Raw genomic sequence first — 15,823 nt, 5'->3', positions numbered from 1 at the left:
ATTCTACGGTTTGGATAAGCCAAACCCATTTTCTGTAACTGAGCAAATTCCTTTTGTCAGCGTCAGTGGTGTCAAGAAAACGGTTTAAACATTTCCTGAAGGAGCCAGCTCAAGCTGCTCAGGAAAAAGTTTGATATCAATGCTAGCTGTGCATTCATAATGAAAATGCATCTACGTAATGACTTCTCCTTTTCAAGATTACTCTAGAACCTGCAGTTTAGGACCTCCTCCCATGGAGCCAGGCTGAGGCAGTTGGGGTTGTTCAGCCTGGAGAGAAGGCCCCGGGGAGACCTCACAGCGGCCTGCCAGTGCCTAAAGGGGGCTGCAGGAAAGCTGGCGAGGGACTCTGTGTCAGGGCGTGTAGGGACAGGACGAGGGGGAATGGCTTTAAACTGAAAGAGGGCAGGTTTAGGTTAAATGTTAGGAGGAAATCCTTCCCTCAGAGGGCGGTGAGGCCCAGGCCCAGGCTGCCCAGAGGAGCTGCGGCTGCCCCATCCCTGGCAGTGCCCAAGGCCAGGCTGGATGGGGCTGGGGGCAGCCTGGGCTGCTGGGACGGGTCCCTGCCCATGGCAGGGGAGTTGGTTTTAAGGTCCCTTCCAACCCAAACTATTCTGTTATTCCATGATTTTAGGATTTTAATAGCTACTCCAGTTTTTGAGTCAGTTCTTTGAGAAGTCAGAGTTACTATTTTTACATCATTGATTTTATCTTTTAGCTGTTAATAACCATGATTTCAATTGTACTCCATTTAAATGATTAAACCCTTTAGAGTGTGTTAAACTATATGTGCATGGAGTAAGATGCTATTGGGTGTGAGTAAGGACAACACAGCAGTGTAGCAGAGATGTGCTGCTTATGATTCTTTTCAGTGGGTAGGCAAAATAAACTGTGTATCTACACTGTGATACAGTTTATTCTCCTGTATCTGAATATGAAAAATACATACCTTAAAAATCACAATGAATAGAAATTGATCTGTAGGGATTTCAGAGTTTATTAATGTCTAAGGAGGAAACCTTGAGAAAATGTGATTTTAGTTTGAAAGTAGTGTTATATGTTGCCATAACAAACAGAGTAACTTAGTTTCTGTATTAGACCTGATCTCTTTTAGAAAAATAAAAGTAAAAATCCATTTTCATAAAAGTCTTTTGGTAGGTCTAGTGTTGGCTCAGATACTTTAAAAATACAGTTACCAAAATGTCCAGTGAGAGGTTACAGACACAAAAATATCGACTATAATTTGTTTTCTCTTCACTGAAATTCTAATTTCATTATTCTCAAAAAAAGAATAGCTTTTTTCACAGTGGTCTGTTCAAACTATCAGTGCCTATAAGGGTGGTAGTTTAAGGTGTAGCAGCCATGGGGATGTTTTTGAAATGACTTACTGAATGCATTGGAGAATTTGAGAGTTCATCAGGTCACAGTCAAGAAAATCTTGCAAAAACAGGTAAGATGAAGAGGACTATGCCATTTAGTCTCAGCTTCAAACTGTAAAATTAGCCTACAGATTTTGCCAATCTTGACACCACTGGCTCTGTACTCTGTCCTATAAGCACCTTACTTAATATTTGATTTGGTGCAATTTTCTTTTGTTGAATGATGTGAAAGCAGAGCTTTACATTTTAAAATTCAGCTTGCCCAGCTTTGGCAATCTAAACATTAATTTAGGTTAAACTCCTAAGCTCCTTCTAGTTCCTAGAGTGAGAGAGGAAAGCAGAAGACAGTTGCATCTTAACGTAAGTTTAATTCAGGTGAGTTAATACATGGTGTGCAGCTCTGTGCTCAGAACAATCTTTTAATTAAAAACTGGTCCTATGGTACATTAAGCAAAAGACAACCAGTTTTAAGGAAGGACATCATAAGTGGTTCTGAATAAAGTGTTGTTATTTCTGGTTACTTAGCATGGATACAAGGGGCTATTATTTGTACTTTCTGTCTAGAAATAAATTGTATAACGGCAGGGTAAACAGTGGGAGGAATCATGTGCATAGAAAAGTGCATGAAATCCATATAATTAGTCCAGAATAATATTAAAGAAGATTGTAGGGGAAGAAGAAAATGTCATTCACTTGTGTATTTATTGTAGCTTTATGGAGAAGATACAGGAGACTTTTTTGACACATATGCAGCTGCATTTATACCTGATACAGAAACAAACCGAACAGTGTATATATCTGTCTGTGATGACGATCTTCCGGAGGCTGATGAGACATTCACATTTTACTTGACATTACCAGTAAGTCTAAGTTTTTCAATTTATCCGTTTGCCCAGAAAATGCTATGTAATCTGACAGAAATGAATGGTATTCTGTAGAACTCTGTGCAGTCATGCTTGTGGGTCTGAGTCTTAATAGGTAAGAACTAAAATTTGGAGACTAGCCAGGATGGTTCTTATTGCTCCTTTTAAGAAAGTTTTGTTGTTCCTGTGGGTGTCTATGTGACATTGCTGTGCAGTATAGACATAGTCTGAAACTTCAGCAAACGCTGCATTCAGTTGTTGGTATTTGAAGGTGTTGTGCTGGAGTGCCAAGGAATTAGACTGTGAAGGGTCAGCCTTTCCTGTTTTCCTACACACTGCACCTACAAGAAAGGGTGGAAGTAGCAAAAAAAGCAGGATGATTTCCAGTCCTGCAGAGGGTAAACAAGACTTCCCTTTGAACAACCAAACATTTTTAAAAAACATATTGATAAATCTGTGCATATGGTTCTATCTCACGTGAGTCATTCTATGAGGAGCCTGCATTCCTTTTTTTTTTTTTTCTTTCTTTTTTTTTTTTTTAAGGTAGCAGTTCATGACTAAGCTTGAAATCAGTTCTGTAAAGAAAAATTTTATGCTTTTAATACATTTTGGGAAATGTTGGCAGTGAATGTAGAAGTCTATATTTTTCCTTCTTCTTTTGACATGTAAATGTAGTAGCTCATTTTTACAACACTGTAAATAATAAGTTTCCTTTAGTTGATAACTCACTTCACATAATAGCTTCAAAGTTTCAGTTTTATACAAGTGTTAGGAAAAAAAAGAATAATTTTTGAGTTCTTGGCAGACCTACATGCTTCAAACCTAGTTCCCTATTCCTAGTAGATTGCCAAACTGTAAGTAATCATTCGAAAGGTTTGTTTCATTCACTTTGCTGTTGACCATATAGAATATACTTCCTAAATGAGGAAGAATTATTTTGGTGCATTCTGTTGCTTTAAATAATTTTTACTGTAATATTTAATAAAAAGATGTACAATTTTCAGAGAATAATATTTAAAACAGTAAAATCAAGATGCTTTTATTTTTGCCTATATTTACCATATTTAATATCTTATTTTTTGTTAATTTTAGAAACCGTCTGCAAAGATAAAGCTTGGCTCACCCAAGTCTGTCACTGTAACAGTCTTATCAAATGACAATGCCTTTGGAATAATTTCTTTTAACATGGTATGGCTTTTTATATGGTATATATGAAAATTTTATAAAGCATAAAGGTGAAATTTTCAAAGATGCTGGTTAGTTATTCAACTGAATCCCTCGAAAACTGATTCTGAGTTACATCTTTTAAACCGTCTCTAGAGGTAATTCATACATATGTATGTAATTCATGCATATATACAGCTTTAATACTACTGTATGCTTTTAGGTATTGAGAAATAGCCTGAGAGCCTCGCACTTGGATGGATATCAATGTTGCTCATCTTAAAGATAAAACTTACTTAAAGTTGTTCAGTATCACTGTCCCTCATCTATAAGTCAAGATCTAAATATAGTAGGGAAGAAACTGAGGAATAATACCCTAGGAAAGTTAAAGGTAAAAATGTGATTTGAAAATCTTGAGAATATATACATTTTACCATCAGTAGTGAGCCTTATTATACTTGACTGACAAGCTGAGGGAACATTGTCATAATATATGCATTTTATAACACCCTCTGGGATAAGATGCTGTTGTTACTCCAGCAGATGATATTTGCAATAATACAGAGGTTGTATTAGTAGAACGAGTAGCTATGCCGTATTGACAGCATTCTGACAATATAATTTTGTATAGGACTTCTCTGAAAAAACATAAGAACATAAGAAAATGTTAGAGCCACAGTACTAAGCCAAGCTGCTTCTGGGATTTGTGGATATCTTCAAAATCTGTTACCTACAATAGCCTAAAAAAGTGACCAGTGACCTAAATGATTGTCCTGAGTACATTTATAGCTAGCTATCTAATAAACGACTTCATGATGGTGAAAACCTATTTTTAATGGGTGTAGGAGCTCCTAAAAATACCAGTGATGATATGTCAGTGCTTTGTGTATGTTGACTATGTTCATTTACAGAAACAAACAAACAACAACAACAACAAAAACACACAAATTGCATTACGTGATACATTTTTATCTGAAATCTTTTAAGGTTTTCATTAGCTGAACTAATTGGTTGCTAGGAAATGTATGCCATCAGTGGACTGGTTTGCGGATTGGATTAACTTGTCTGTGGGAGTTTGATATTTCTATGGTAACAGTTTCTTCATTCTGCTGTGATATTTGATCTGTGTCTGATTGTCTGTTCCTTTTCTTCCTCATTAGTCTGCCTTAATCACAGTGAATGAGCCCAGGGGCAGAAATGAATTTGTGCCGCTCACTCTAATTAGAGAGAGGGGAACCTATGGGACGGTCGTCATAACTTTTGAGGTGAGTTTATCCAAAAGACTTCATACAGTAGTCTGTTGGATTAAACTGAGAGGCTGTAATCATAATTTATTGAAGTGTTTGCAAAAGGGGAAGAAGGACAAAATACCTACATCTACATTAGGTAGATCTGTTTCATAAAAGGGATTCATATTAACCGTCATATAGAAAATACTGTAATTATCTGACTGTTTAATTGACTGTTTAACGTTAAGAGGTACTAGAGAAAACCGAGTATATTCTGTCATTTAGAAAGGTACGTGAGGCAACATCAGTATGTATTACTAGAAAATAATGCATATTAAGTATGTAAGAAGTGTCTTATCTAAGTTTTTTTAATTTTTTTAAAAAATATTTATTTTACATACAAATATTCAAGTGAGTCTTTAATGATTATCCCAACTTTGAACTGTGAGTGCTCAGGATTTGGTGAATTTCTGTATCTATAATCATCTGTATCTTGATCTCTATCTTGAATCCCCTGCAAATGAAGCTTTTGAAATAATTAATCATGTTGAATACTTATCCTGTTATTTACATATGTGATTTGAATGTGATACAATTACTGACTTCATTGCTTTCTTTTTCTTATCTAGCTCAGACTCTATTATTTACTTTAAAATTATATATAAAATCTTTCATATAGATATTTCTGTACTAGTTGCCTGGTCCTATAGGGTAAGGCTTTAATCTAGACCTCAAAGCTTTAGTCTAGACCTGTCAAAACCAGAAAAGCTTTGCACTGGATTTTATTAATACTAAATACAGCATGAATAGTTAAAGTACTGAATATGATTCTCTGTGCAATTTTTTGCAAATATGTTTGTTTTAAGGTACAGTAAATCTTACTCTCTGGACAATTACTTAGGTCTGTCTCACATCATTATATATGTATGTTGAAAAATAATTTACAAAATGTTCTAAAACCAAAAAATCCCATATGACCTTTAAGAGGCTTTGTAGTATTTTGAGTTTGACTGTTAAATTTAGTATCTTTAATATCACAAGTTAAGATAGAAGGGACACAAAACCAGTAAGTACTATTACTTTGTCTTGGAATTTATTATGAAATACTATTGATTCAAACTGAATTTGCATGAATATCCTTTCTGTAATATGAAAGAGTCAGTTATGCATCAGAATATACTAAAGAGTCCCCATAGGCCTATATGGAAGTAGTTTTCTTCCTCTTATTCTGGAAATACGGGATTTCTTCAGAGTGGTTGTTCTGACTTACACTGTCTGCCAGAAAAGAGCAGATTTTCACAACTGAATGTTCATGTAAGTTGTAAGTTGGAGATGGCTGAACAGATAGTCATTTGTTATGCAAGTCACACTGCATATTGGTTATTGTACTTGCACTGGATTTGTATTCCTGCTTTATAGACTTCTCATCAGACAAATCAATTCTTTGCAGATAAAAGATGGTCCAAACCCAGCTGAAGAAGACCTAAGTCCAGCTAAGGGAAATATTACATTCACACCTGGGAGATCAAAGCTGATTTATAATTTAACAGTGCTTGATGATCAGGTAGGAACAAGCTGACTTCATCTTAGGCTTTGATACGTAGAAGGTTAACTGAAGTTCTGGAAAGACTTAGAGTAATAAGTTACAAAAAGGCTTGGCTTAAATAAGGTTAAAAGCAGTTCTATTTGATGAAGTGATGTTAAATTTTGGCTCTCTGGTCTATTATTTTTACTCTTTCCAAGCTCCCTCTTTAATTCTCATCAGTGAATAGTTTTAGTTTATGTGCATATCCTGGCTGAGCAGACATGTTATCTTTGTCACTAAAGAAAGAATATTACACATTGAAGATTCACAGGGAAAAGGCAGATTCAAAAATATTTTTTGTCGTTGTTTGTTTGTGTTTTTTTTTTTTCAAATATGTTTCAGGGTAGAAACATATTTGAAAAAATCCTAAAAATAGATGAGATTCCTGAAACAAACATGCAGTCTTGTGGAAAGCATGAATACTAGGTGATAATTAACATTTTTCTGTTTTCAGATTGGCCAATTGAAAAAAAAAAACAACACACACACAAAAAAACCAAACCAAAACAAAAAAAAAACACAACATAACTCATAGGTTGTGAGGCTTTCTTTTTATCTCAGAGTAAACAAAACATTCTTCTAATTTGCAACTTGTGATTTTCCTTTTTTCTTACCTGCACTTTTCTTTTGTGTTTTTCTTTTCCTTTATAATAAGCTTAAGAGGGAAAACTGAGACATCAAAATAAGTATATATGATACAAAACAACTTAGTAAGAAATTCATAAGAAAACAATAATGGTGAAAGGTGTGTGTCTCAGAAGTGAGCACAGAACTGTAAAGCAGCTTGTTTCCTTTTTACTCTTAGTTATAAAAAATGTCCTTCCACATTTCTACTGATACTCTAGTGTTAAGAGGCTGTGCCAACCTGGGGTGCTGAAGTGTAGAAACATCTCTTTCCAATTCAATGTAATATTTCAGTGACTTACACACAGAAATAAATTATTAGGGTCTTTTCTCTTGGGAGGATGTGATTTTATTTATTTTTATTCTGAGAAATGCTCTCAAACTTCTGTTTCTAAAAGTTTGATCTGTATTTGGTGTGTCTAGTCAACGTCTTTCCACTCTTTGAAAGTCTTTCACAAGTGTATGTGAAAGATGAATTTTGCACAAAAACCTTTATTGATGATGATGATGATAGAGTTCACAAGAATCCAGTAACACTACTGTCAGAACTTAATTTGAGCTTTTAGGATCTGAGTTAGGGAAACCAATGAAACAAGTATTTTTCTGAATTGTGCAGCCTTACAGAAGGTAGGGGACTGCAGTTCTGATTTCCACAGCTCTGCATTTATAGTACTTTTCCTGTGCAGGTTTCCTTTTTAAGTATAATTGCAACTTTAAGAGAAAATTAAAGAGGCAAGGCAGCACTGGAAATCATTTATACTATTATATTCGAAGTTTGACTCATGTATTTATTGGTCAATCATGATGTAATTGAAAGCTCCACAATGCCTTATTTATGTAGGATACTAAGATTTTATCTGCAACTAAAATGGCATGTACGTTCTGACTGTCAAATGCGTATTTTTGTACTGCAAGACAGTATATGAACTAGTGAACTAAAACAAGCGTAAGTTAACATCAATTTTAATAAGATAAAATAGGAAATAGTAGTGTAGGAGAGAGGTGACAGAGAGCTTGCAAATCTCACGCTGGAAAAAAAAACAAACAACCTGCATCAGTCAATAATATTATGCAAGTTTAAGTGCCACAGGTCAAACAAGGGACAAAATTGGCCTCAGCTACAAAGACAGCGGCGTGCATACCCTTTGTGCCCTGAAACAGGATCTAAGGGTGGCCAATTAACAAATGTGTAAAAAGAGAAGAAATATTGGACCACAAGGAATTCTGAACTTTTTTTGCTCAGTAAACAGAACTACATGGAAAGGATTCATCAGCCCTATAACAAAGCAATGCCATTAGTAACACATAAGCAATTTTGTTGTGGAATTTATCTCAGAAGCAAATAATACTGTTTTTTCTGAGAGTCCACAACAAGAATGAGATGTGAGGATCTTATGTAATATTTAAATATTTCCTTCTAATCTCTCTGTATTAATAAAATAATGATATTTTCCAGTTAAACAGACTTAGCCTATCAAGACTGGGGAATAAAATGTAATAATATAAAGTAAAAAATATTAAATTCTGCAATTCAAGGCTTATAAACCCTTCTTTTTTGTCTGCTGCATCAGTTATTAGAGACTAAAGAGCTAAAACTAAAGTGCAGTTCTAAACAAACCACATGTAGAAATGCCAAAGTCTAATTAATAGATAAGCATCAGCAAGCACATTCTCAGAGCTGTGACTGAAGCTGTGCTGGGAATGTGAGTCTGTCTGAAAGTAGGAACTGTTCTTTTTCCCGTTGAATAGGAACAAAAGGGCCAAGGTAGGTTGTGTTCATATGTTGTTCCTCTGTTCTTTCAGGCATGCATAGATGTAAAATGGTGTTAACATCAGCAAATAAAGATGTCAGACTAAATAACTGTCAGGAACACTTGTGTCCAAGCAGAGCAACTTCCACAAGTTGAGTTTGGATCTCCTCACACTCTCTAGTTGGAAAGATAGAGCTTCATCTGATTCTTGCCTAGTTTTTGTTTGCCCTTTTTTTTTTTTTGTCTTTTCCCACTTTTTCATATTTCCATAGCATAGAAGTATGTCTTAGAAAATGGAAACATTCAATTTTGAGAAGGGATTTTCAAAGTTGCAAGCGAGTTTCTTTTTGCCTGTTTATTTTAATGTGAAAAGGGTTGTAATGTTTATATTATTTCCCTTTATTGCTAAATATACATAACATATTTCTAAGTAAGTGTTCTGCATATATTTGAAATGGGACTTACACCCTGTTGCTACTATTATTTTTCCAGATACCTGAAAATGATGAATTGTTTGTTGTTCATCTCAGGAGTGTGGAGGGAGGGGCTGAAATCAACACCACAAGGAATTCTGTTCAGATTAATATTAAGAAAAATGACAGCCCTGTGCGATTTGCTCAGAGCACTTACATGGTGCCTGAGGAAGTCGAAATGCTCACAATTCAAGTGATTCGTGGTAAGGATGACAGTGGAAAATTAATTGGACCTGATGAATGTGAAGTCTCCGTCAGTTACACCATCATAACTGGGAATTCAACAGCACATGCGCAGCTCAATTTAGACTTCCTAGATCTTCAGCCAAATACAACTATTGTCTTCACACCTCTAGTTCATGAAGTATATATGAAATTCAAGATCCTTGATGATGCCATACCAGAAATTGCTGAGACCTTCCAAATTATGCTCCTTAAGGACACGTTACAGGGAGATGCTGTTTTGGTTAATCCATCTGTTGTTCACGTCACCATCCAACCAAATGATAAACCCTATGGAGTGCTTTCAATCAACAGTATCCTGTTTACTCAAACTGTTATCATTGATGAAGACCAAATTTCAAGGTACTACAGATCTTCAAACAGTATCTCGTCATGTTAAGGGATTTGTTTGGCACTGTAAAGCATCCTTAGGATTTCACTGACAGTAATTATAAAATCAGTAGTGAAAAATTAATATAGAAATCACCTACTGTGTAATTATTATAAACGATATAGAATTTTCAAGGGAGAAAATGTCTAATTATGCAGAAGTATTTTAATATTTATGAACTATATATGAGAACTGTAAATATTTAATGACATTATCAAAATACTGAAAAACCCTTAATCTAAAAGATGGATCAGTGAAGTTGTGATGCGGCCACACACCCATTCATACAAGTGGAAAATATATTTCAGGCTTCCTTTCCCAGTAAATCTTTGTCTATACTGTATTTAAAGTCAGTCTCTGGTTAAAAAATGGTGGTGAGTGTCTTCTGTGAAGTACTGAATACCCATAGACTTCCAAAAAAGTTAAATACATGTAATTTTACAGATAAATTAAAAACAAATCTCCACACAAATCTTTACAAGCAGAACTAATATCTATACAATATTGCCAGTTTTAGTAAAAATGTCCACTGCTAGCTAGTGATGGTGGTTCATCCCCAGAGAAAGAGGTAATGTATCAACCTATGATTTTATGAACAATTTCTAGTATGTAGAGCCCAGCACTTCAATATTCACTTTTTTTTTTTTCTTTCTTATACACAGATACAGGAAACGTGACATTTCCATAATCACAAATATTGATAAATTATATTTCAGTGCATAGGCAAATAGTTGAGTCACTTTATTTTAAATAAAATCATTATTTAAACACTCATGCCTGACAATTGTATTTTGATATAGTCCATAAAACAGTGTAGAAATTTAGTTGAGAAAAAGTTTTCTGAAATTTAACATCTTTCCTGAGAAAAAATATAAACATGCCAACTTTCCTCTTCTCAGTATCTTTCTTACTGTAAACAAAATAAATTTTAACTAATGTCTTTAGATATATTACTCATGTCTTTATGTATATTATCTCATGAATAAGCAACCTGAGAAAAGTCTACTTCTGTGGTATGATTTCACAAATTTTAAGTCCTGACTCAAATGTCAGTAGCAGCAGTTAATATCGATTCCACTGAAGTCAGTATAAATCTTCCAGGGAACAGATAGCTAAGTAAACCGATATTAATTATAATTGCATGTTACAGATTTTTATTTTCATTCAAAACCACAGGTTTGAAGGGATCACGATCGTAAGAAATGGTGGAACACATGGAAATGTTTCTGTGACCTGGGTCATAACTCGAAATAGCAGTGATCTGTCACCTGTGACTGCAGACCTTGTTCCAGAGACCGGGGAGATACATTTTGATCAAGGACAGATGCTGGTCACACTTTCACTGACCATTATTGATGATAACATACCAGAAGAAGCAGAGCCCTATCTTCTGAAGCTCTTAGCTCATACAATACAGGGAGGCGCAGAAGTCAGCGAACCATCTGAGGTAAGTTTGATTTCAGAACTTGTTTTGAGGAGGTGATAGATAATAATTAGGGAGTAGGATTAGGATTAGGATCCACCAGTTTTGGTGGATTGGCTAAATTGAAGTAGTTGTGCTTGAGTTTAAGTGAAGCAAGCTGATGTATTCTCAGTATAAAGAGCCACATCCAAAGTCTTTGGCTTAACATATTTTATAAGGCCAGACCTATTTAATGCAGTAGCATTTAGCTTAGAATATTCCCATCATAAATATCATTGCATAACTGCTATCTTGATTGGTTGCTTGCTAAGAGAAGGTTGAGCATTTATTTTCACTTGCTTTTTTGCTGTAGGTACTGGAATGTTTTACACAGAGTAACAGCTTCAAGAGGATGGCTTAGTGATTAAGACTAACCTCTGAACTTTTAAATAAGGGGTAATTAGCATTACTGACAATTCTGTGACTCAGGTCCCTACTTTGCTTTTTGAACATATGATTGGAATGAATTTGGTGAATTAAATGATTTTTTCACAGTCTGAAATATATTCAAATTATTCACTTTGGCTGCTGAACCAAAAATCAGTTATTCAAAGCTCATTCTGACATAGATGAGGCATAGCAGGAAAGTTGCTGCTATCAGTGGTGTGCTGCTTGTGCACAAGCAACACTTTGGGGCTGTCAATCTGATTTCTTTCTTGAGTGCCAATTCACTAACGATAAAAATGTATGATGACAGTCAGGACATACTTTCATGAAAACGTGAAAACTGTGGTGTATATTAATTGTAGCATTGAGTAAGTGATGCTGTTTTCTGTTTTGCAGCTTTTGTTTTACATTCAGGACAGCGATGATGTTTATGGCGTAATAAAGTTTTATCCTTTGGAGAATCAGAAGATTGAAAGTAATCCAACAGGACGCTTTTTATCCTTGAGTTTTGTAAGGGAGAAAGGAACAGTTGGAAATGTGCAGTTAGTTTATACTGCACTGTATATTCCAGCTGGAGCTCTGGATCCTGAGAGAGCAAAAGATGGCATTCTAAATATGTCTAGAAACAGCATCCTCCTGTTTCCAGAAGGAAAAACACATCATACTTTGAGTATACCAATAAGAAAAGATGCATTTCTTCAAAATGGTGCTCATTTCCTCATACAGGTATCTCAGCTGTTTTGTTTTTGTTTTTGTTTTTTAGCTTATTTAATATGAGGAATATGATTCAATAATTGATCCTTCCCCTTGACTGTAATTTAAATGACCATTCCTGTAAAAAAAAAAAAGTGCTTAGCTCTGAAGCAAAGATTTTCTTATTTAAAAAGACATCTTTCATAACTATGCTATAAAGTTTTCTATCCCTAATCATTAGTAATTAAACAAATTTTAAAACTAAAGAGGATTCAGGTACTAATCATGGAATTTATCAAAATGAGATCAGCGTTGTCTGTTGCTTGCCCCTTGAAGCATGTTTCTGCTTGGCCTCTGACTTGGAACGTGAAAAAAATAAGGTTCTTAAAATTAAATTACTGAAGCAGGAAAAATTTCAGAAATGACATGCAAGTAAATGTATCTTGGGCTTGATACAGGTCCTTCTCCAGCAGGTCATCCCCCAGCCTGTACTGATACTTGCGGTTGTTCCTTCCCAAATGCAGGACTCTACACTTGCTCTTGTTAAACCTCATCTGGTTTCTTCCTGCCCAACTCTCCAGCCTGACCAGGTCCCTTCCAACCCCTACAATTCTGTGATACTGTGATCTTTGCTCTTCCAGCTGAACTATTCTAAATTAAAAAGGGTCAAATATACATTATATATTATATGTATATTATATTGCATTTATATATAAATTTGTTAGGAGAACTTACTTTTTTTTTTCCCTGTATAGTTTTCTTCACTTTTTTCTTTCCTTTTTTTTTTCTATCTCAATTTGTAAAAGATAACTTTTATCATCGTTGAAGGTGTTGATGTTATATCCATGAATTTCAAATTTGCCAGGTTTTATATTTTCCTTATAGTCTACCAAAGACGTTGTAATCACTTCTAAGACCTTTGAAAGATTTCCTCCCTCCACATCCTTCTCCCTACATTCTCTTACAGGAGGAATAATGAGAACAAAAAGTTTTGCCAGAATTATATTGTTTATCTAATATGCAATTTTATTTATTTATTTATTTATGGCATTCACAGTTAGATTAGGAATTGCCTTCTGAAATACTAGAACACGTTAGTATGTTTTATGATTGCAAGAGGTTTGAGAGATCCACAAAATTCTTAAATGTCTAATTCCATGTATTCAATGTTTTTTTTTTTTTTTTTTTTTTTTTGTCCTTTGACTGTAGTCAAGACACACATCTGATAAATATTTCAGAATGTTCAGTCATTCCAAGCACTTTGCCTGGATTTTCAAACTGTAGATTCCAATCTGTTTTTTTTTTTTTCTGTACTTTCTCCATGAACTATAAATAAAATCTTTGTTTGAAGAAATTAAATCAGAGGAGCTTTCCAGCTCAAATAATTAATTTAGAAACTCATAGAGAAGGAAAACACCACTATTTATCACTGTGACAATCCTTCTGCATCGTGAATAAATGATAATCTCAGTGAACATGTTTAGAATGAGTTGTACTTAGGCAAAATAAAGAATTGACTCAGGAATCAGCAGAGAAGCAAATGAAACTGTAGGATGAATAAAGGTACAGGAGATAATGTTAATGTGAGATATATTCCTTAGTGACACCTTCAATTAAATAACGTGCTGTAATCAGAGATGCGGTTTTTGGTATAGCTAGGAAGATTAACTCTGAAAATTAAGCTCATAAACTAATTGTTATTGTTCAAATAACTATATATTTTTTTCTCTTTGTACTGGTTTCCTTTAAAAGGTACTAAAGGAAACATTGCAGAAAGAGTAAAATCTCTGTTCTTTATTGATTATTACTTTATTCCAAAGGTACCATACAGGATCCAAATACAGCATACACTTTAAATAGAGCAAATTGTTTTGGCTGTGTAGTATTTCAGAAAGTTTACTGAGCTAATAACCGCACAGTGGTGCACTTTCATCCTGTTAATTGCAGAATCGGGGCCTATGCTAGGAGAAAGCTCAGAAAAGAGGAGAAACAAACAGTGCCATCATCTGTTCTTCAGACTTTTGATAACAAGTTGGAATGGTTGAGAATCAGTTACTAAATACAGTATTTGTAAAACATTTCCATCTATCATCAGATAAATGTTCATGCATATTTCTGGGTGTTACTCAAGCAGTTGTGGAACAAAATATGATACAGCCCACATATTTATAGAGTTTGGTTTCAAGAACTGTAAGACTTTAAAAATCATCTTTTGAAATGGTGAACCATGATTACTATATGAATTTAAGAAAGGCCACTATTTTATCCCCAAAAAATAAAGCTTTACTCTATGATAACACCTGATAACTCCAAGAAAAAATGTCAGTGGGAGTTTATGCCCCAGTGAAATGTTCACAGAAATATATGCAAATCTGTTATGGAAACATTTATTGTAATGATGCATGTAGACAGAATCACATGGAATAAATAATATTTAAAGGAAATAATTAAACAGGCAAGTTCTGCTTTCCTTGGTGTGTCACTACTGGTGCTGGGCTTAGCGAGTGATGCTTCCCTTTTAAAGAAAAGGATGAAAAAAAATCTATTTCCTCTTAGTATCTATAATCTATCAGAAATGCAGTGACAAGTAAAATACAGTTTTGAAATACTGTACTGAATTTAAATTCTTAATGTGGCTCTGGTAGTTCTTAGATAGAGAATTCCTTAAAATTTTGTGGAGAGGAAAGAAAAGTGGATTATTATTTGGCTGTTTGATCAAGGGCTGTAAATTATTATGACTTCAGTGATTTCCCTAGATTTTTATCAATGCAAGACACAAAAAATGATGTTAGACAATTGCCTATGCTGCTCATCAATGACTGTTGTTAATAGCTCTAGTAATGTATCAGCTGATCTGGAACAGAGTCTCTCTCTCTGGCTTGATCTGTGTTTAATTACATACACTAACATGATTTGTCTGGGAGGTGTACCATTCTGCTGACAGCTCAACAATATCCACTTAATTTCTTTGACATGTCTACTTACAAATTTTTATAACAGCAGTGCTATCAGTAGGAAGAATTTGCTCTGGAGATGTATACTTCCTTTATATGAAAATTACTCTGAAATGTCAGAACTGTTCTGACTTGGTGCTGAGGCTTCTTATTTCTCACTTTTCTTTTACTTTTTCCTACAGCTGGAAGGAGTTGAACTGGTGAATAGAATTCCTCTAGTCCCATCTGTGAGTCCTAGATTAGGCGAAATTCGAAATATTTCTTTGAGGATTACTCCAGATATTGCAAATGGAGAAATAGGCTTTATTAGCAATCTACCGATTATTCTTTCTGAACCAGAAGATTCCCCTGCTACGCTGGTAAGTAAGCCTTTTTATATTGTCTTTTGCTATGGAAAACTTATTTGGAGAAGGTGGAGTTTGCTGTATTCAGTGTAGCATTTGACAATTAATGTGAGGAAAAGCCTTCCTGTAAGTTCTGTCTTATCCTAAATATTCTCTTCTTTAAAAAAAAAAAAAATGCTCTGAAATAATCTGTTACTGATTTCCAGAGAACTGAGATTGGTCTTTGCTTTCTGTGTAAGTATCTAAAACCAGTTAGCCCTTGATGCTCACACAGAGCAAAAGATACTGCAGTTAGTCTCTCTCAC

At 34.6% G+C, this 15,823-nt stretch overlaps 1 protein-coding gene across 1 annotated transcript in view; it reads left to right on the top strand.

The window, feature by feature from the left end:
- Nucleotides 1–15,823, top strand: part of LOC125180597 (adhesion G-protein coupled receptor V1) — a 248,473-nt gene that overhangs the window by 92,743 nt on the left and 139,907 nt on the right. The window contains 6 exon segments of the mRNA XM_066985287.1: nt 4,564–4,668; nt 6,083–6,196; nt 9,085–9,650; nt 10,855–11,125; nt 11,924–12,253; nt 15,357–15,533. Coding sequence (XP_066841388.1) covers nt 4,564–4,668; nt 6,083–6,196; nt 9,085–9,650; nt 10,855–11,125; nt 11,924–12,253; nt 15,357–15,533 — 1,563 coding nt within the window.

The sequence above is a fragment of the Anser cygnoides genome, chromosome 31, assembly GCF_040182565.1.
Source record: "Anser cygnoides isolate HZ-2024a breed goose chromosome 31, Taihu_goose_T2T_genome, whole genome shotgun sequence".
Lineage (NCBI taxonomy): Eukaryota > Metazoa > Chordata > Aves > Anseriformes > Anatidae > Anser > Anser cygnoides.
This window is presented reverse-complemented; position numbering and strand designations above follow the sequence as displayed.